The 21,908-nt window shown below is 36.6% G+C and overlaps 1 protein-coding gene across 2 annotated transcripts in view; it reads right to left on the reverse strand.

Annotated features, from left to right (window-relative positions):
• The window catches only part of TMEM67 (transmembrane protein 67), a 55,128-nt gene that overhangs the window by 12,767 nt on the left and 20,453 nt on the right, over positions 1-21,908 (reverse strand). For both annotated transcript variants that reach the window (XM_045181657.2, XM_024572312.3), the window contains exons 8-23: positions 21,100-21,254; positions 20,880-20,988; positions 20,210-20,296; positions 19,723-19,788; positions 17,818-17,974; positions 17,109-17,232; positions 15,146-15,251; positions 13,414-13,470; positions 12,273-12,371; positions 9,548-9,646; positions 9,208-9,294; positions 8,001-8,100; positions 7,767-7,906; positions 6,143-6,283; positions 3,067-3,147; positions 2,469-2,585 (exon numbers count right to left, since the gene is read on the reverse strand). In XM_045181657.2, the coding sequence (XP_045037592.2) occupies positions 2,469-2,585; positions 3,067-3,147; positions 6,143-6,283; positions 7,767-7,906; positions 8,001-8,100; positions 9,208-9,294; positions 9,548-9,646; positions 12,273-12,371; positions 13,414-13,470; positions 15,146-15,251; positions 17,109-17,232; positions 17,818-17,974; positions 19,723-19,788; positions 20,210-20,296; positions 20,880-20,988; positions 21,100-21,254 (1,725 nt within the window). The remainder of the gene's footprint in view (positions 1-2,468; positions 2,586-3,066; positions 3,148-6,142; positions 6,284-7,766; positions 7,907-8,000; positions 8,101-9,207; positions 9,295-9,547; positions 9,647-12,272; positions 12,372-13,413; positions 13,471-15,145; positions 15,252-17,108; positions 17,233-17,817; positions 17,975-19,722; positions 19,789-20,209; positions 20,297-20,879; positions 20,989-21,099; positions 21,255-21,908) is intronic.

Genomic DNA, 21,908 nt, shown 5'->3' on the forward strand with positions numbered 1-21,908 from the left:
CAACATCGGCCTTAACGGGCAAAAACTAAATGTGTTTCCCGTAAGATCAGGAATAAGACAGCAATGTTCACTTTCACCACTCTTATTCAACATAGTACTGGAAATCCTAGCCACAGCACTCAGAGAAGAAGAAATAAAAGTCATCCAAATTAGAAGGAAGTAAAACTGTCATTCACAGATGACATGATAATGTACATTGAAAACCCTAAAGACTCCACCAAGAAACTATAGATTTAATAAATGAATTTGGCAAAATAGCAGGATACAAAAATTAATATTCAGAAATTGGTGGCATTTTTACACACCAATAATAAACTATCAGAAGGGGATATGAAGAAAACAATCCTATTTACTATTTCAGCAACAATAACAAAAATAATGTACCTAGGAATAAATTTAACCAAGAAAGTAAGACCTGTACTCAGAAAACTATAGGTTACTGAAGAAAGAAATTGAGGAAGATACAAATAAGTGGACACATATACTATGTTCATGGATTGGAAGAATTAATATCATTAAAATGTCCATACTACCCAAAGCAATCTATAGATTCAACACAATTCCTATTAAAATACCAATGGTGTATTTCGCAGATCTAGAACAAATATTCCAAAAATTTATATAGAACCAAAAAAGACCCCAAATAGCTTCAGCAATCTTGAGAAAGATCAAAGTTGGAGGTATCATGATACTTGATATCAAACTATACTACAAGGCCACTGTGATCAAAACAGCCTGGTACTGGCATAAGAACAGGCAGATAGATCAATGGAACAGAAAAGAGCCCAGAAACAAACCCATGATATTTGACAAAGGAGGCAAGAGTATACAATGGAGTAAAGGCAGTCTCTTCAATAAATAGTGATGGGAAAATTGGACAAGCACATAAAAAAAAAAACCCCAAAACCTAGATCATTAATTTACACCATATACCGGATTAAACTCAAAGTGCATAAAAGCCTAAGTCTTTTATGAAAGACTATTATGTCTTTTTATGGTTTTTATGAAACCCTAAAAATCCTAGAGAAAACATAGGCAGTAAAATCTCAAGACACCTCTCATAGCAGTATTTTGCTGATATATCTACTTGGGCAAGTGAAACAAAGGAAAAAATAAATGGAACTACATTAAACTAACAAACTTTTGCACAGCAACAGAAACCATCAACAAAATGAAAAGGGACCCACTAAATGGGAGAACCTATTTGCCAGTGATACATCTGATAGGGGGTTAATTTCCAAAATATATAAGGAACTTATAGAATTCAACACCACCAGGAAGACAAGTAATCCAATTAAAAAGTAGGCAAAGGACCTGAAAAGGCAGATTCCAAAGAGGATATACAGATGGCCAACAGACACATGAAAGGATGCTCAATGTCACTAATCATCAGGGAGATGCAAATTAAAACCACAATGAGAGATCACCTCACACCTGCCAGAATGGCTATCATCAATAAATCAATAAACAGCAAGTGTTGGTGAGGATTTGGAACAAAGGGAACCCTTGTACACTGTTGGTGGAAATGCAGATTGCTGTAGCCACTGTGGAAAACAGTATGGAGTTTACTCAAAAAATTAAAAATGGAACTGCCTTTTGACCCAGAGATTCCACTTCTGGGAATATATCCCAAGAAACCCAAAACACTAACTTGAAAGAATATATTCACCCTTATGTTCATTGTAGCATATTTACAAGATCTAGAAATGGCCTAAGTGCCCATCAGTAGACGAGAGAATAAATAAAGCTGTGGTACATTTACAAAATGGAATACTATGTGGCCATAAAAAAGAAGGAATTAACTTTGCAACACCATAGATGGACTTTGAGATTATTATGTTAAGTGAAACAAGCCAGTCAGAGAAATGACAAATACCATATGGTCTCATTTAAGAATATAACGAACGAAATAAACTGATGAACAAAATAGAAACAGAGGCCTGGAATCATGGAACGGTGACAGCTGTCAAGGGGGAAGGAGTTTGGGGGACCAGATGAAAAAAATAAAGGGATTAGCCAAAAAATATACATACATAACAGAGAGACACAGACATCAGTGTGGTGATGGCCAGAGGGAAGGAGGGTAGGGGCTAGGTGGAGGTGGGCAAAGCGGGTGGGGGAATGGGGACAGAAAGAGCTTTGTTTGGGGCAATGGGCACATGATACAGTGTGCAGATGATGTTTTATTGGGTGTACACTTGAAACCTTTATAGTTTTGCAAACCAATGTCACCCCAATAAATTCAGCTAAAAAAAAAAAGAGAGAACTCCCCCAATATCCATACACTAGAGAATCCCATTACAACAATACACTTCTGTGACTGTATGTGGTTACACCAAACACCATTACTGTTTTTAAAATATGTGCATTTGATTATGTAAAATAAAAATATTACTACAAATTCTAGATTAAGAAAAGAGAACCTATCTTTCAACTTAGAAACAAAAAGATGTAAAATACATTCATACCGCTTCTCTTTTAAGGTTCATGTTCATTTCTTCCATGTTAGTATCTGCATGCCCATGTACTGACCTACCATGAATGTAATATCCAAAACATCTGTGGGATAACAGAAACACTGATATCTATAAAAGGAGAAAAATAAGGAGCAATTAGCAATTCATCTGCAAAACAATAAAAATTAACTTTTTCTTAACATTGCTTGCTTTCAAAATAATGAGGGTTGAATTCTTGGAAAATACATAAAAAGAATAAGGTAATAAAGGATAATGAGGTTATTGTTTAAAAAGTAGATGGAAAAGAGTTAGAAGATATTTCTCAAGAAAGGGACAAATAGGATTTATATGTGAAAGCTTTTCTCAGCTGTGTGAACTATTTTGTGGCATAAGGAATTCATAATTAAGAAACTGCTAATAAAAAAGAAAAAAACTAAGACAGTAAATATTAACTTGTAGCTCATTATAACTATTTCTGAAATTAACAGCCAGTGCAAATTAGCCTAAAAATCCAATTATACCAAATCACTTTTAGAGCCTCTCTTAATGTACTCATGACCTTTAAAAAGGGAAAAATAACATTTGCAAGCTAAAGTCAGAAAGTACTTACGTTGCTCATACAGCATAAATCAACAAACTGTCGAATTTTATCTTCTATAAATCTCTCATAAAAGACAGCAAAGAACACGATCTGAAACATTAAGTCAAGTTCATGCTTATTAGCTTTTAGGATTTAATTTTCTTTTATAGCCACAATGTAGTATCTTAAGACAAAAGAAGTTCTCACCAAGAACACAGTGGCCTATAATGGGTCCTATGGGATAAAATGCTACTTATCATTTCTGATTCTTCTGTCAAAGGAAGGAAGGTTTCAGAACTGTGTTATCTATGATTCATTGATGGAGTGTATTCGGAATTTTAAAAACTTTTTCTGTATCATTAAAACAAGATAGGACAGACATGAGGGAAGAAAAAAAGGTGCTTTTAAAATTTAGGATAAACCAGTGTATTAATGACCAGATCTATGTCTTGTTCTTAAATTCTGGCCATTCCTAAATTCCAAAAGCCATTAGAAAAGTTGCTGTTTGCAAATTAATCTCTGACACATTCGCACATAAAAAGCATGTATGAAGAGATCTATTTCAACTATAGATAATGTTTCAAATATTCAAACAGAATAGTTTCAAGTGTTTTCTAGATTTAATAACAATATACAAAGGGAAGCTGTATAAGTCAGAGAAGTTTACACTGTAATCCTTCAATGGGCTTCAGAGAAAGATAACATCGCCTAACCACCCAATCTGAAGCTGTCCCTGCTGACTCGGCAGTCCCCCATTCCTAACTTCCACTCCCCTTATCTTCTTTTGAGGTCTCCCCTCCCTGCTGATGCCTTTCATAGCGCTTGTCACAATTTATAACATGTTCATGTTACAGCATATCCTTGAGCTCAGCACAGTATCTAGTACATGATATGTACCCAAATATGTGAATGAATAAATAAAACGAAACAGCAGCTGATTACTGAAAACATTTTCCTCTGTGTACACTTAAAACACTCTATGTACATATTTTTTAAGCCTCTTTAAAGGCCATGAAAAACAGCAACATTTAAAGTTTAAAAATTAAAGGGTACCACTTAAAAGTTGAAGAAGCTGAGTTAGGGAAATAAAGGAGTGAACAATGAAGCCTAACATGATCAGAGTGAAGGAAAGTTGTACAGACGAATTTATGGAATTCTCAGGTTGTTAAGGGGACTCTTTAGGATCCACGAGGAATAAACACTGATAATCTCAAAAAGTGGCCACGGAAATACCTTCCTATCAGAACGAGAGCAGAGTGAGAAATAAAGGAGGTTAGTGCCTGAGACTCTGGCTGCTGCCCCAACAATCCCTCTCCCTTTCTCCTTAGCGACAGACCCCTTCTTCTGCTCACTCAAAGTGAGGTGTGGCCATGTGACTAAGATCTGGCCAAGGAGGTGCTGAAAGGCACTTCTGAAAAGGCTCTTACAAGTGGACAGGGTGAGCTCTTTTCCCCTGGGTCCCCACCGGCCTGCACCTGCAACTCCAGCAGCCATTATGGACCATGGGGTGACCTTAGAGACGAAGTCCTGAGAGGCAGAGAACAACCAGCTTCCGGGTCTGAGATCAGCCACCCACCTGCACTGCCCACCTCTGCTCTCCTTTCTCAGGAGAGATACAGTTCACTTTTGTTTTAGACACTATTATTTTAGTTATTTATTTTTATCATACTCAGCCAAGTATGAAAAGCTTCAGATATCATCCCTTTAAATTATCTGCATCCAGATGAATCTGGTTTATTCACAAAAACGTATACTGGTAAATGTACAAAACAAAATATTTTCTATTATACTGATGATAAATGTCAAACCTCCATGCTCCTGATCCTATCTTAAATCAAATTCTAATCTGTTTCTTTTCCTTTTCTGACTGTCAAACTATCATACCTCACCAGGTCTAGCTGTAGGTTCAAAGCTAGCCCTGTTTTAACAAGTCCTACCAATTTAAATAAATACAAATTTAAAGATTCTATTCTTAGGTCACAGAATGCCTTAGGTCACAGGCACTCTGGGATTTCCATCCCAGAAGATCTTTAAAAATAGGCTTTTTAAGGCAGACATTGTTTCCCAGGTTATAGGAAGTTTAGCCTAGTCTTCCAGAACTTCCATCTTAATTTGCTTATTTAAAAGTTAAAGAAATTTTTAATCAAACAAAAAGGCTCTTTCCATTCATGGGAATGTCTGGAAGCAAGGGAAAGATGCGCAGATATGAAAGTATGTTAGTTGCTGCTTCTTCCTTTTCTTTCACACTTTTTCTTTTAAAGCTTTAAAATAATAAGGGAAGTCAGCACAGACAAAAATCCTCCGCTACAGCCACGGGACTTGAGGCTGGGAAGATTTGCTATTTTTAGTTTCAGCTATTTTAATGTTTCAAAGAAAATTTTACAAGGAGTATTGGCAATTTGAGTGAGAAATAAATATTAATAATAAGTTATACGTCAAAGAAAAATACTAAAGGTAAATTAACCACCCTGTAGTTATATACAAACTGAACAAGGAGTCCATCACATGACCAGAAAACTGTAGACTCCAGAGCCCCACTGTTGATAAGACTCTGAAATTGGATTGCTCGGGTTCCAACTGCAGTTCTGCCAAATCTCTAAATTGTATCACCACAGGCAGCTATTTAACCTCTCTGGGCCTCAGGGTCCTCATCTGTAAAATGGGGCTACCAACAGAACCTATCTCTGAAGGCTACAAAGATTGTTACACTGATTGTTATAAGAGCAAGTGTAGGAAAGGGAGTTGCCAAAAAACTTACATGCATGACCTGTGGACAAGAACGAAGGAGGGGGCATCGTCGGAGGGAGTAGGTGGTGCTGGGTGGAGAGGGGCAAAGGCGGAAAAACTGGGATAATTGTAATAGCATAAGGAAGAGAGGGAAGAGAGGGAAGGAAGGGAAGGAAGAAAGGAAGGAAGGAAAGGTTAAGAAAGTTAATATGGACAAGGCAATTAACAGTGCCTGGATTATAACATTATGTAAGAATTAGCTATCATTATTGTTGCTCTTACTGACAGAAATTGGAATGTGGTCGATGTTTGAGGGTAATTATTAAATAAACAATTATAAATATAGAGAGGCAATGTTGCTTAAGTCCAATTTCATTACCTGTATTATTCCGATCACTAGCCAAAGAGCAGTGCACACTGCGTATCTCAAAATGCGGCTGTAAGGAGCTATGTAGCCAAGGGGGTCTCTGGAAAGACTAGAGGATGGGTCCATCAACGCTAAGTTCTTGAATCCCACAACCTAGAATTAAAAGGAAAAATAATAATTTAAACAGACATGAATGAAGAAAACCTGTCTAGTATGAAAATAAGATACCGCTCCCTACTCCTTACCTTAAAAAAATGAAAACATTTAAGTTCATACAAACAGTAGAAAATCTAGATAAAACAATCATCCAGTATTTTTAATTACAAAGCACTTAAAACCAAATATTTAGTTATTTCATTTGGTATTCTTTTAATATGATTAAGGGCCAAATACTACCTTATTATCATATACACTGACAAAGCTCAAAATTTCTGTTACAAGAATAAAATTTTCTTCAGTAAACTACCATTGAAAAACCAACATTTCATTAGACTTTAACATATGTTAGGCACTTGCAAGAATTTTTATGGTAAAGAAATCTACATGACTTTATTAAACACATTGTTTTCCAAACTTACTTGAATATAAACTTCCTTGTCATGTAATGCTTTTTAAAGCTTTAAAAAATACTATAAATAAAATTTTGAGATGTTGTTCATATGTCCTAGAGACACACATATTCTCCTTGCTTGAAAGAAGGAAAGGAAGAAAGGAGGAAAAGAAGGCAAAAGGAAGGCAGGCAGACAGATAGACATAAGAGTTAATAATTCCTGAGAAAACCTATTATTCATATAAACCATTTCCATATTTCAGTCCCATATACAGTACTGAATACTACCTTTATAATTCCAACCAGACCCATGAAATAACTATAAAGATCATTTACTTATTGTGTCTTGTTCCACTCTTAACACAGAACACTGTTCATAGTAGGTGTTCCATATAACTTGTTGGAAAACTTCAACCTTATAATAGCGGTTCCAATACGCGAGTGCAAATAGGAATCATAGAGCGAGGGGGCTTTTTCAAGGAAGATACTTGCGCTTCCCTCAGAGCTACTGAATCAGACGTAATCTCTAGGGGATGAGGCGAGACATAGGTATTTTGCAAAAGCTTTCACAGGGAGTTTCACTACAAACCAATGGTTTAGAACCCACTGCTTACCTAGGTAGAGTAATCAAATTCAAAGAGACAGAAAATAGAGTGGTGGTGTTCAGGGGCTGGGGAGAGGGGAGAAGGGGAAGTTGTTTAAATGGGTACAGAGTTTCAATTTTGCAAGACAAAGAGAGTTCTAGAATAGTTTGCACAACAATGTGAATTTACATAGCATTATTGAACTGTATACTGAAAAATGGTTAAGATGGTAAATGTCACGTTCTGTGGATTTTACCGTGACTTTTCAAAAGCCACTCCTTTTTTAATGACTTGAACAATATTACAACCTTTACAAAAACTCTTCTGCTGACATGAAAACTTAGCCGGAATTAAATTCAATTAACATTTATAATCACTGAACAACAATTAAATTAAAAAAAAAAAGAAAGAAATCATCTTATACCAATAACCATCCCCCCCCCACAAAAAAAATCTACGAGGTACTCATAAATTGCATACAATTATGTCAAATAGTTTATACCTCCAGAAAGAAGAGGACAGTAAGAACTTGAAAGAGTGGATTAATTTTTCTCACAGTCTGAATTTCATTCCATTCATTTGCTACAAAATACGTTCTCCATATGCTTACGGGAACGGTAGCACTCCGTATGCCACCCTCACCTGGGTAGGGAGATAAAATGAGTAAAGGGGTTTCATCTTCTTTGCTCTGCAAGGGTAGCAAAAGAATTCTGGTGCAAATGGTTATTTCAGTTACCTTCAACAGCTTTAAGAACCTTTCCTTTAGGTCGCTCCCAATCGATAAAGAATATATCAATGGTAATCTGGGATATGAGCTTATGCAAGAATTGCAGAGCCTGACAATGACAAACAAAACACCTAAAAGCATCCACATTAAGCCTGCCTATGAAGCCAATACTAATTATTTAAAAATAAATATACCGCAATGATAAAAATATATAATTTTCACAAGTGAGAAATTTATATCACTAAAATCACTAGGTGCTCATCAAATAACACGGAATCACCAAATTCACAGAATTTTTATACACACAATGCTTCACCTTCCCTTCTATCTTTCTTTGCAATAAGAGCATGAAAAAAGGAGATATACTGACCCCTCCACATAGAAGGGCCCTGAATAATTTACTCTCTTTCCCAAGGTTTCCAAAAATATACTTTGTTTTCTAGATCACCTGACTTCTTTTTATAAGTAAAGATATTTTCCACTGTAACTTACTTGTTCTAATTAAATTTTACGATGCTTTCACAGTATCTTTATTTCTGGTATTGAAATTTCTGATTTAAAAAAATGTGCTGTTGAAACACATATTTTTCATTTATAGAAGAAATACGTTTAGACTGAGGCATTCTCTCCAGTAGACACATTATTAATTAAACAAAGGATAAAAATCTAAGGATGGGATGACTCCTCTCTTCAAGGAGCTCGCAGATCAGTGGGAAAAGCAGTTGATAACCACAATACAATGGGATCGGATCTGCCACAGAGGCATATGAAGAGCTTTCCGTACACTGACAAACAACGAAGATGAGGAAAGAAATATGGAGACGGAAAACAAATTCTAAGATTTCAGTACCTTTTACTCTCAATTAACAGAGACAGAATTCATGCCTGAAGGCATTTTGTCCCTGCTGTGAATGCATCTTTATATGACTTCAAAGAAGAAAGTCATATAATGAAATACTATTTTTCTCAAATTAGCTATAACTCATGTTAATTCAAACATATTTATGGTTTCTTGGGAAAAATTACTGAAGCCAGATTTTCAGAATGAGCTATTATACATAAAAGTAGACTTCCTATATAAAATGGAGTAGTTCATGTTTTCTTTCAGAATCAAACTAAATTCTACACCAAAGATTTTGAAAGTACTTTAATTGTAAAGACTTACAAGTTTATTAGCAGACCTTCTAAATGTTTTAACCTGTCCTTTGAAACCTACCTTCAGAGCAAAAGCACATCCCACATAAGTAACAAAACGTTCCTCCTGAGCTGGCATTGGTAGCAAAACAGAGACAGACTTCTGAGCCTATGACAAAGATACACCATTAACTACAACCATCAAAGGGTTTTACTAAGCAGCATTTATAGCCCAAAGAAAGCATAAAAGAGGAAGGTGGTAATGCTTTCAACAAACATGCATATTCAAGGAATGGTGAGTTCAGCACTTGCCTGGATACTCTTAATCAGAAAGATCCCCAAATAAATATAGCTCCTTTATAAAGAGCACTTACCAGCTATTCAGGCATTGACATTCAGGTTAAATGCAGAAACTCACTTACTTTGAAGAAAATAAGCCAATAAAGGCCTGTTCCCACAGTGATGATAAGAAATACATCGGCCAGATCACCAGCATAGTATACCAAGAATTTCATAACTGTCTGCAATTTAAGAAGAGTATAACTGTTACAGACTCAATATATTTATATGATCACTTTTAATAACATTATCTACCAGTTTCTCAAGCCTGCAGCCTTGTTTCATGTATGCATGTGTTAGGTAGGACAGGTAGCAAGCCAAGGCAGGGAGAAGGAGGGAGACATGTCCCACCCACTGACTCAGCGGTCCTGAGCCTGGTCCGGTAATATTGCCAGGTGTTCCCTCACCACAGGAAACACCATGCTAGCACGGGAGGAGGGCAGCTCTTGCAATTCTATTTATGCCTCCACTATCTGGGAAAGAGCCTTTGAAACTGCTTTCATCCCAAGGCTGAAAGGCAGAAAGGGCCCACAGCACCCAAAGGAAGAAGCCCATTAACACCTTTGGGTATTTATGCCAGCCTCCCCCACCAAAAGCTGACAGCACCTTTACCTGTCAATCAGTATGTAACTTTTTCACCCCATCCCGCCAACTGTGTAAGTCCGCAGCACAAAGGACTCTTGGGCTTGGTGCTCTTGACTCTGGCAGCCCAGCCTCAGGCCATCTGGCCTCCTGCCACGTGTGCGCCTGCCACCCCAGCCTTTGGCCACCCTTCCCTGCTTTGCCCTGAACCTATGCCTTTTACCCCCACCCCCACCCCCACCTTAACTAGGCCCTTTCTCTTCCATGAGAACAGATCACCCATAAACCCTGCTTGCATGCTGATAGACTCGCTGATCTGTAATTTTTTATTGCACTGGCGAGAAGAACTGAGTTTCTGGGAGTTTCTCCCAAAACACATACGTCATTTAAACAACTGTGGCCACTTCTAGACACCTTTGGGGCCCTTAACTTTTGGTCCATTCCCAATAGCCCCTGTCTTATTCAACCCTTCTCATCTTTGACCATCTAAGAAAGTTAGAACCGCTTCCTAATTTCGTCCTAGTTTGGAACCCTTCTCCTCCATCTGGCCACCACACTGCCACCAGTTAGCTTTCTAAAATGTAACTTGGATTGGGTCTCTCTTCCTCAGTGACTCCTCATTAAAATATCAATTCCTGACCTACAAGGTCCTTCACAACCTAAACCAAAATCAACTTTTTTAGCTTCATCTACCAATTCCAGCCATTTAATCATTTGCCACTCTACACTCTTTCATCTCAAATATTTTGTGGAATGAGATGGGTACTGTTGCATCAAATATTTTTCCTTTATTCTCTCTGGCAAACTCGTGAGCTCCGAGGGCAGAGGCCACGTCTGTCTTTGCTCACTATCACATACTCCCATGCCCTGGCACCTGACAGAGTGCCTGGCACTCAGACAGCAGGCCCTCAGGGACTATCTGCGGAATGCACAGATACACCAGCTTTAAGTCCACTTCTCTGGGAAGACTTTCTAGACTATCCCAAAAGGTAAATCAAGGTCCATCCTCTGATTCCTTGGCATATTGGCTTTGGAGTCAGGAAGCTATCCCAACATAAACAAGTTACTTTGTTGCTTTTCTCATGTTTTTTAAAAAATGTATTTTATTGATTATGCTATTACAGTTGTCCCATTTTTTTCTCCTCTTTATTCTCCTCCACCCTGTACCTACCCCCCACCATCATTCCCCCACCTTAGTTCATGTCCATGGGTCATACATATATGTTCTTTGGCTTCTCCATTTCCCATACTATTCTTAACCTCTCCCTGTCTATTCTGTACCTACCACATATGCTTCTTATTCCCTGTACCTTTTCCCCTATTCTTCCCCTCCCTGCTGACAGCCCTGTATGTGATCTCCATTTCTGTGAATCTGTTCCTGTTCTAGTTGTTTGCTTAATTTGTTTTTGTTTTTTTCAGGTTTGGTTGTTGATAGTTGTGAGTTTGTTGTCATTTTACTGTTCGTATTTTTGATCATCTTTTTCTGAGATAAGTCCCTTTAATATTTCATATAATAAGGGCTTGGTGATGATGAACTCCTTTAACTTCACCTTATCTGGGAAGCACTTTATTTGCCCTTCCATTCTAAATGATAGCTTCCAGGTACTTTTTAAAGCTTTACATAGGGAAGGCTTTTTTAAACCAAGACCCTAAAAGCACATAATATACAGTGATATAAAGAATTATTCAGATGTGACAATATCAAAAATAAGTTTCTGTTAAGCAAAGGCACACAGATAAAATAACAGATGAGATGACACTTCAGCATCAAAAACCAAAACGGGGTTCATATTTAGAAAATACAAAAAAAAACCTTTAAATAAACAAGAAAAATTGGGAATCTAATAGAAAAATGGGAAACAGATATAAACAGGCAGTTCACCAAAGGGAAAACCCAAATGATTAATGAAGCATATGAAGAATAATCAGAGAAATAAAAATTAAATCAACAATGGTATGCTAGTTACACCACCAGATTGGCAAAAAATGGAAAGGCTGGGGAAAAGGCAAACGGGGTGAGGATGTGAGAAAAGAACAGCACTGCAGGTGGGAATACAGACTGGAGCACAGCGACATGGGAGGGAAAGGAGGCAGGCATAACCTCTCTGGTTATATACCCCCGAGAAACTGCAGGCAGACTTTTTCCTCATCCACTAGCTCTTTCCTGTTAGAAAGATATTAAATAGTCAGAGATAAAAATATACTTAAAAACTCCTGAGACCATACCTGTAAATCAATCACAGGGCTCCCAATGCGCCTCTTCCACCCTGCTGTCTTCAAAAGAGATGATAAAACAGCTAGCCCACCTAACACACCCAAAGCAATCTAAAGAAAAAAAATGAAATTTTAGGAATTTATGTAATTTCCCTCAACAATGTTCAAAAATACTATAAATAGAAAATATAAAAGTACTCAAAAAATGGTGGTGAATGGTATACTCCAAGGACACAGGAGCCAAATTGAAGGGACCCCCAATGGCCAAATCTGGAACAATTTGAGCAAGACAATAAATAGTAATGGATTATAATCACTGGAATAAGTAAGTATCCACTAGTCCACACTGATTTAAATAAATAAATCAGTGTGGGCAAAAGAACACCTCCTCTTTATAGTAGAATCCAAATTGACAAATATAGGAGAAATTATGGAAACAGAAAATCACAATCACACAAATATCACAGTAATACTTTTTACAGGCAAGACGTGTCAATGGATGCTAAAATTAGAGGACAAAAGAGTAAGTGGGATCTCTGCATAATCTCAAAGTATCTCTCCCCAAGATATTTATTAATTATAAATGGCAAAATACAGTGAACTCTGCAGATATCACCTTAGCCATATGATCAAAGTTAAATTAACATCAGCAGTGAGACATACTGACATAAGTACCTTCTGATATGATTCACTGATATGATTCATTTCTGTGGTACGTGTTCTCAAACTACATTGAATCATAGGAAAGTATCGGATAAATACAACTGAGTGACACAGTAAATTACCGATACTCTTCAAAAGTGCTAGGGTTGGTCGGGAAAGACAAAGAACAATGGAGGAACTGTCACAGACTGAAGGAGACGTGAGAGCTAAAAGCAATGTGCAACCCTGGACTACATCCTAAACAAAAATAGATGAGTGAAAAATTTTTTGAGCTTCAAAGATTATTTAGATTAGTTAATAAAACTACATCAATATTAACTTCCTGATTGTAATCACTGTACTACAGTTACGTAAGATATTAATATTAGTGGAGGCTGGGTGAAGGATATAATGTAAATCTCTTTATTTTGACAACTTTCTTGTCCATATAAAGTTTTTTTTAAATTAAAAAATATACTGTGAATATTTTAACAGGTTAAAATAAACTCACATCTGTCTGGATACGTGCTTCTTCTTGATTCATTTCATACTTGACTGAGAAAGAAACCTGATATTTAAAAGAAAGCAAATTAGTCATATTGAAATTATATAGCACAAATCTACTTTTACTATAAAAATATATTTGTAGCTGGATTTTACCATAAATGCCATATTGTTGAACTATCAATATTACTAGAGTTGACCCTTACTTACACATAAATGGATATCTTTTTGGGAATTATTCGTGCTGCTTAAATATCCCTTTTGAATATACATTAAGGAAAGAGGGGTTCATTAGGAGCTAGGTTAGGTCCATTAACAGGAGTCAACCCAAACTAATCATATTTCATTTTCTGATAGGTTTGTGTAACTGAGGAATGTGACGTATCTTACATACCAAGAATTTAGCGACTGGCTCAATAATCATACCCTTTGATGGGCTAAACAAGAATCTTAGGCACGTCACTATATTAAGAGACAAGGAGAGAAAGAACCACCAGTAAAAGGTAAGAGAAACAGGACTGTGAGATGTAGGAGAGGTAAGATACCTAAGTCTTACCATGGTTACAGCATAAGGAGTTCCAAGAAGGTCAAGAGTATAGTGTCAAATGTTGTATAAATGTCAAGTTAAAGAAATAAAGCCAGTGTTTGTAAAATTCATTGCCCACCTTCACTGAAAGAGTTTTTCAAAGAAGCAACATGGCAAGAGCCAGAGTGCAAATGATGAAAATGTAAATGGCTGGAAAATAAGGAAAGATATATGAGAGCAAGCTGAAAAGCTAGAGGGATTGAGGAAACTTTTTATTGTTTGGTTGTTTTAGTTTGTTTTTAAGAGGGGACAACGTGAAAGGTGTTATCAGCAAAGGAAAGGGACTAATAGGGAAGCTGGCTGAATAAGTTCGGGCTGAAACAGGACACTGGGGAAAGTCTGTAAACAGTGAGAAGATTAGCTCTAAAAAGGAGGAAGGGCCCTTTTTTTTCTTAGGGGATAACCATTTGATCTCTCTGAGGGAAAAGTCTAGAAGGACTACGTCTGGTTTGGCTCTCCATCCCTCTCTCATTCATTGCTCTTCAGAGCAGAAATGCTTTACCAACTGGGTGGGAGTGAGAGGAGGCACTAAGCATGCATGGCTCGGCCTTTTCCGGGCTCATTCTCTTAGGCGTAGCCTGTCTTCAGGGTATACATGGTCTCTTCCATATACAGACCCTGCCAGGCAGGGGAGGCCTTCAGTTCTGTGTTCAAGTTTCATTGAATTGGGGAAGTGACAGAAAGCCTATTTGGCTGCAGGTTCAAACTGCATTCTCAGGTTCATTTCAGCACTACTGGTGATAAAGTTGATCATTTTAATCTCTTTCTGTCCACTGACATGTGTCTTCAAGTGGGCAAGACTGCCCACTGTAAAGTGTGAGTTCCTGGCTTAATCAGGCAAGGAGACCAAATCTTAGAAGCGGGTGGCCGGAGAGAACGGCAGCAGACGCTGTACTGCAGCCCAGCACCCAGCATCCTGAACCGCGATGCCCAACTCCTGGAACTCTGTCTACTAAAAGACTTCATTCTTGCTTTTTTACACTCAGGATCCCTAAGAACTCATCTCTTACCGTTATTAGTAAAAAATAATTAAGACTTGACTATATAAGGAACAGTTTTTATGTAAAACTTGAAAAAGGACTGTCTTTTGATTGTAACGTAAACCACACCCCATCTTAACACATATAAAGGCACTGATTAGTAAGCAACTCACCTTCACAGACTGGCTGTCAGGATCTTTGATATCAATGTCACTGTAGCCAATGGTCATTAAGGGAGGGAAGATGTTTCCATTTTTTGTACTGGGTACAAGGTGGATGCTATTTAAAAGAAAATACACTTCTCATCATAAGTCCACCTGGGCCCTTAAAACATATATTTAACTTATTGTTTCTTTTGAATTTAACATGGACAGTTTTGGTGATCTTAGAACCAACCAGTTAATAAGGACTAGGGAAGGTTAAACATAAATTAATGATAATAACACAAGCTATGTTAAGTGGTTAAAACTTTAATATTAAAATAAACCCTCTGAGACAAATTAGAAAACTCCTTTTGATATAGGTCCTATGAAGTTTACAAATGAAATCACTGAAATACTGTGAACCATTTTTTGAGTAATATTCAAATAAGAAGTGGTACATAAAGCCTAGAGAAAGACAGATGAATCCTGATTTTCAAAAGAGAAAGATGAATTCTTAACAAAGTAATATATCAGCTCTAGTAGTGTTTATGGCACAGAGTGGGGTACATTTTGCTGAATTCAGTGCATTAGTACTGAGTTTGTCAACTCAAAAGAAAACTGCTAAGCTCCAGGGGCCAGCATGGTTTCACCAGGATCAAGTCAGGCCTGACTAGGTGTGATACCATCTTCACTAGGGATACACTGGCAGATTGAGGGAATACTAAAAACATTTGGATTTCAGCAAGATACAAGACAAAGCTTCTGTACTGCCTACCTCATAATACCGCTATGAAAATCAAAACAGTGAAAAAAAATAATGTATGATGAAGTGTGATACTAATGTTAAGATGATAGTGCTGAATTTCATCAGTATATTCAAGGTATATATCATAAAATATTGGAATGGGAAAGTTGGTTAAAGTCTTAGAGACAGGAATCTCACACTGGAAAAGAGAGAAATAAGGACCGAACGTAACAATAGGGGTTACTGTTAAAGTATACTAAACAGAGGAAGATGTTTCTTATAGGGAACCTGTCCACATGGTATGGTGAATGTAGCCCAGCCCGATTCAGAAAACCAACAGGGACTGAGGTCGGCACACAGGGAGCCAAACCCACGGATCGGTTTTCCCGTGGGGAATCAGGCCTGCATTGTACCTAGGCTGCTATGAGACTTGCTTTTGCTAAAACTCCCTCATCCTGGATTGAGGCAGCAAATGTTTACTGCATATCTCTAAAGTAACTTCCTAAAATCTGTGCTAAACCTCCCAAGTACGGAGTGTAACCAGTTCAACTACTTTCCCCCTTGATCTGCAACATCCTTCTCTTTGAAGTAATTAGTAACATTCTTTCCTTTGTTATCTGTAAAAGGTAATCATCTACAGTGAACCTATGCATAGTAAATGAGGACCATCCTCCATGAAATGTACCCAGAAAAGCAATTAAAGCCTGTCCAGGCAGGGGTCATGGCCCTCTCTCTCTCTCACTTAGAGAGTGGCCATGCTGTCCCTTTTTCTCCAAGGACTTCTGTAGTCCATGTGAATTTGTCCACTGCAGCCACAACACATGGACCCTGCGGGCCAGAGTCCACATCAGTTGCTAGTTAATCAGGGTCAATCTAAAAACAGTAGCTATTCAGAGATGAAAATAAAAGGAGGGCTGCTGCCCTAGCTGGTGTGGCTCAGTGAATTGAGTGCCAGTCTGTGAACCAAAGGGTCACCGGTTTCATTCCCAGTCAAGGCACATGCCTAGGTTGTAGGCCAGGTGCCCAGTAGGCAACCATACATTGATGTTTCTCTCCCTCTCTTTCTCCCTTCCTTCCGCTCTCTGAAACAATTAAAAAAATCTTAAAAAAAAAAAAAAAAAAGGAGGACTGCCTATTGCAATCACCTGACAGGCTCTTTTTGTTTTCATCTGCCAATTGTTGGTAAACACTTTTGTAACATTTTGCTGTATATTCCAACATAATTTAGTGCATAAGACATTTATTTACCTCAATGATATTCGTGTAGCAATTCGAATTAATCTTGGCTGACTTCCTAAGTCATTTTCTCGCCCACTTAGTGCATCCACTAAGAAAATGCGCCGAGTCAGAAGCCACTTGCCAGAGTTACTGTCTTTGATCATAAAAAGAAAAAAAGCATTGAAAAATACCTTCAAATTGTTCAAGATGGCTCTCATGAAGCTTACTGAATACATTTAAAACACAAAATTAGTACATTTTGTTTTAGATAAGATGGCTGCAAAAAAAGCTATTGCTGAAAAAAATTCCTATTAGATTTCCCTCCTCATTTGAACGTTTTTTTGATTGTTTGCACTTTTCATCAGTTCAGAAGAATTTTCCCTGCACAATGCTTGAATAAGCAGACTTTTATAATAGGGAAACAACAAAATAAACTAATTTGTCCAGAAAGCAGCTCCAAGAGAACTTGAAGAAGCCCCAATTTAAAGTTCTAATAATTTTTCTCAGAACATACTTTTAGCAATAATATAACTGCTAAACAATAAGCCTGACAAGTTTGTAAAAATTTCCAAACATACCAGCAATCTTATTGTTTTACTTTTTAGTATGCTATATAAAACCATATAATAAGAGAGAATCTATGACCTTTCTTGTAATCCAGGGTTATTAAGTTATCAGGTTGGTTGACTTATTTATTGGGTTCAGCTCAGAGAAAGAATGGTATGTATGAATGTCTTACCTTGATTCACAAACATTTTATTGTACTGAAGATTTAGGTTTAACACAGGCACAGCCCAAATATATTGGTGTTGATTTTCACTGATATATTCAAGGTATAAGTCATAAAATACAGGAGTGGGAAAGTTGGTTAAGATCTTAGAGATAGAAATCTCACACTGGAAAATAAAATTAAAAATAAAAGCATCCCAAATGAAAATTATAAATCATATTTATGATCTTTAAAAGTGTCTTCTTTAATTTTATAAAATATTTTTAAATTACTTTGTTTATATGCATATTTATATGTAGCTTCCAAAACATGAAGACTATAAAGATGATTATTTTTAATAAGGACCAAAAAAACTTAACAGTAAAGAACTGCCTGGCTCTTGTCCTGCAAAAGCCAGCTGAAGAGGGTATGCCTTCATTCTCAACATTAAAGGTACAGGCAGTAAAAAGGTTTAAAAAACTCCTGTCTGTCCTATTGGATGAGGTCCTAATCCTTCATCCTGATGTCCAATGCTAGCTATGATTTGGCCCCCCTTAACAAAGCCAGGCTTACTTCTCACTGCTCCCTGCCAGTCTAGGGTCCATTCACTCTAATCGACTTGCAGTTCCTAAATATGCTATGCTATTCCATGTCTCTCTAATGTTGAAAATATTGTTCCTGCCTGACACTCCCTTCCCCACTATGTTCTCCTGGTAAACTCACATTTATTCTATAAGCCCAAATATACTAACACTTTGAAGTCCTTCTCTACTTCCTCACGAACTGCTGATGGCCCCTCCTTTGTGCCAATATCGTACCTTGTCCATACCTATAGATCGACACATATTCTTTGCAATTCTTTGCCTATATAGCTGTTTTTTCTACTATGCTCTGAACTACCTGAGAGGCAGCTAAATTCAATGAAAAATCATGATTTTTAAACTTGACAGAACACTGGCTACACAATTTACTTGATGCAAGACCTTGAGTAAATTACCTAACCTCACTGAGCACCATTTCCTCATCTGTGAGAAGCAGATAATGTGTATCTCATGTAGGTATTTCATGGGTCAGATAACAAAGATAAAATGCTGAACACACAGCAGCGGGCATTAACAAGTATTGATTCTTCTGACTATGGGAGACACATAATAACATTTTTTTTTGGAAATAATATACAATTCATTTCTAATAATAAAAGTAAATTCATGCCCATGATAGAAGATTTTCAAAATATATTTTTTTTAAAAAAGAAGATCACCTGTAATCCCACAATCTAGACATAACCACTGTTAAAAATGTTTGTTTTCTTCCAGTGTTTCCCATGATAGTATTTTTCATCATGGCTTTCAGAAAACTGGAATCACAGTTTGGTTCTATGGTGTATGTGTATCAATTTAATCAAGAGGTATTTTTGTAGACTAGTGAATGTTTAATGGCTCATAATATTTATTTGTACCATACTGTAATTTCAAAATGTGTTACCAACAGAAGGAAGATCAGGGAGGGAAGGAGGAAAGAAAGTATGGAGGATAATAAAGGAAAGCATCTTTATTTGTTACTGGGGGATAGATGGAGATGAAGGTAACATTTTATTAGTCACTAAAAATAAAGTAATATTTTTACTTTATCCCAAAACACTGAGAAGTAGACCTTATTTTTAAGGCCTATATGTCTACAAGTAAATCAACAACTGACTATGAAAATCTAACACTGTATGATATATAAGGCTCTTAAGAGGACAAGGCACTTACTCTTTTCATGTTGCTTAAATTAAGATTTTCTATACCCAGATAATAAAAATTATAGCAACCAGTGAAACTCTTCATCATTATTAAAAACATTTCCAGTCTCAAAACATTCAAAGATTATTCCAACTATGTTAATGTAAAAATGAAACTAAAATATAGACTGTTTAATACAGCTCAAACTTACATTTTGTTGATAGGTTGTTCCAAAAGAATAAGCAGCATTTAATCTTGTTTCTGTGTCTGGACAAAGCTAGAGCAAAAGAATACAACTGATAAATACCTCTTACAAATGTTTGCTTGGCTTATAGTAAGAATTCTCAAGTCCCAACATGGATATATACTTTATATAATACTACTTAATGCATTAAGGGTATGAAAAGTTAAGAGAGCATTTTTGTCATAAATTAAAAATCATGATTTTTAAACTTAACAGAACACTGGCTACACAATTTACTTGATGCAAGACCTTGTGTAAATTACCTAACCTCACTGAGCACCATTTCCTCATCTGTGAGTCATAACTTGATTTGGTTGTAAGAAATTCCAATTTAAAGTACAAGAAAAAAAATCAACTGTAGCACACAACTGAAACTCCACTCAAGCAGTAAGTTAGTTTTTTCCTCAGGCAAAAATAAGGCACATTATAATTCTTTAGCTAGAATCATGCTCACCTGTAAAACACCACCTTCTAAAGTTTGCCATTTGAGAAAATTTCCTCTCACATCATAGGAAGCAGCAACAAACTTCAGTTTTGTATACTGATTAAAGAAAAACAAGAATAAAATAATGTCACATACTCTACAGGCAATAAATTCAATTATCTTTACTTTGAAGTAAAATTAATCTACTATCTCTATGACTGAACATGCCTAAAATAAATGGGCCACTTTTTTTTTTGCATAAAACCATTGTTTCAGAAAGGAGGAGCAGTGCTATGAACAGATAAGCTCCTTTCAAACCTGTTAAATAGGGGGGAGGAATTAATCTATTACTTCATTCTACAAAGTCAAAAAGTTGGAGGTGAGACTTTGGACCTGTGAAGTGCTGGGGAAATGGCATAGAGCCCTCATTTGTGATTGGAAGCACTTCCTAAATATGTAGAGACAAAGAGGGACTGAGACTGTTTTGCATTTGGTGATGAGAACTACCCTTCCCAACCCCATAAGTACTACTTGCCGCCACAATCACATAATCCAGACATATGCATATACTTAGATTTAGGTCAGTAATTAAATCTTAAAAGCACTGTAAAGAAACATGAATTATGAGTAGTAACATTCTTATTACCTTTTCCACCATAAATTAGAATGTAGCTATCCTTTAATAATATAGTGCTTATACCTGGTTTTGCCCTTTAAAACTGAAATTTGTAGGAAGAGGTGTAGTGCTGAGTACTTGAGGTGCTAGTCCTAGCTGATCTCCATAGAACAGCCACGGAAGATTCTGTCTCCTACAATCAATTACAACTGTTTTAATAATGGGGAAGCAACATTTATATTAATATTTGTGAAAGTAACGGAATCTGGTCAAAATGACAGTTCACCAATTAGAATATCCTTACCAAAACGAAACAGAATGAACAGTGCGCAGTCCAGCAGTATTTTCAAACACGAACTGAAACAGTCGACATGCATCAAAAGTGGCAGAGTCGTAAGAATTCATGTTCATCACACACATATTTCCGAGAGCTTGGCAAGATGTTAGATTGCCATATACCTACAAGAGAATGACGACAAAGGAATGTAACATGGATTTTAATACCCTAAGAAAAGTTGATATAATAGGTTATGCTCAGTTTCAATTTGACCTAGTCTAAAAATTCTTCTTTTGGGTATTCTTTTACTTTTTGATACCTTTCCTCTAGTTTCAGTACAAAAGAACTTTCCATATGGCAGAGAGATACTGTGTATATTTCAATTGTAAATTTTAGGCTGAAATAAAAAGATAAGCAACTGAAAGAACTAACTTAAAACTTAAAACATGACATTAAAAAAAAACTATTAAGTAGAATAATTTTATCTGAAAGAATAATTTGCATATTAGCTCTTACATACTGTAAATCTGATCCACTTTTTTGAGTTAAATAACTTATTTCATTAATAACAAAATAAGATCATTTGTTAAGCCCCTCAAACTTCTCAGTTTTCCCAATCAGAAAAAAAGAAGTCCATTTTTACAGTAATTCAAGTCAAAACACTAGAGAGATCTTCCCTTTCTCCCCTCCCATATCCAACTCATCAGTAAATCACGTTGGCTTAATCTTCAAAACGTTGGGTTAGCCAAAAAGTCTGAACATTTTTTTCCAAAAAATAAAGGACACATTTTTCCTTTTCACCAGTAACTACTGATTTGGAAATTTTGAGTATGTAG

This window comes from Desmodus rotundus, chromosome 8 (genome assembly GCF_022682495.2).
Source record: "Desmodus rotundus isolate HL8 chromosome 8, HLdesRot8A.1, whole genome shotgun sequence".
Classification (NCBI taxonomy): domain Eukaryota; kingdom Metazoa; phylum Chordata; class Mammalia; order Chiroptera; family Phyllostomidae; genus Desmodus; species Desmodus rotundus.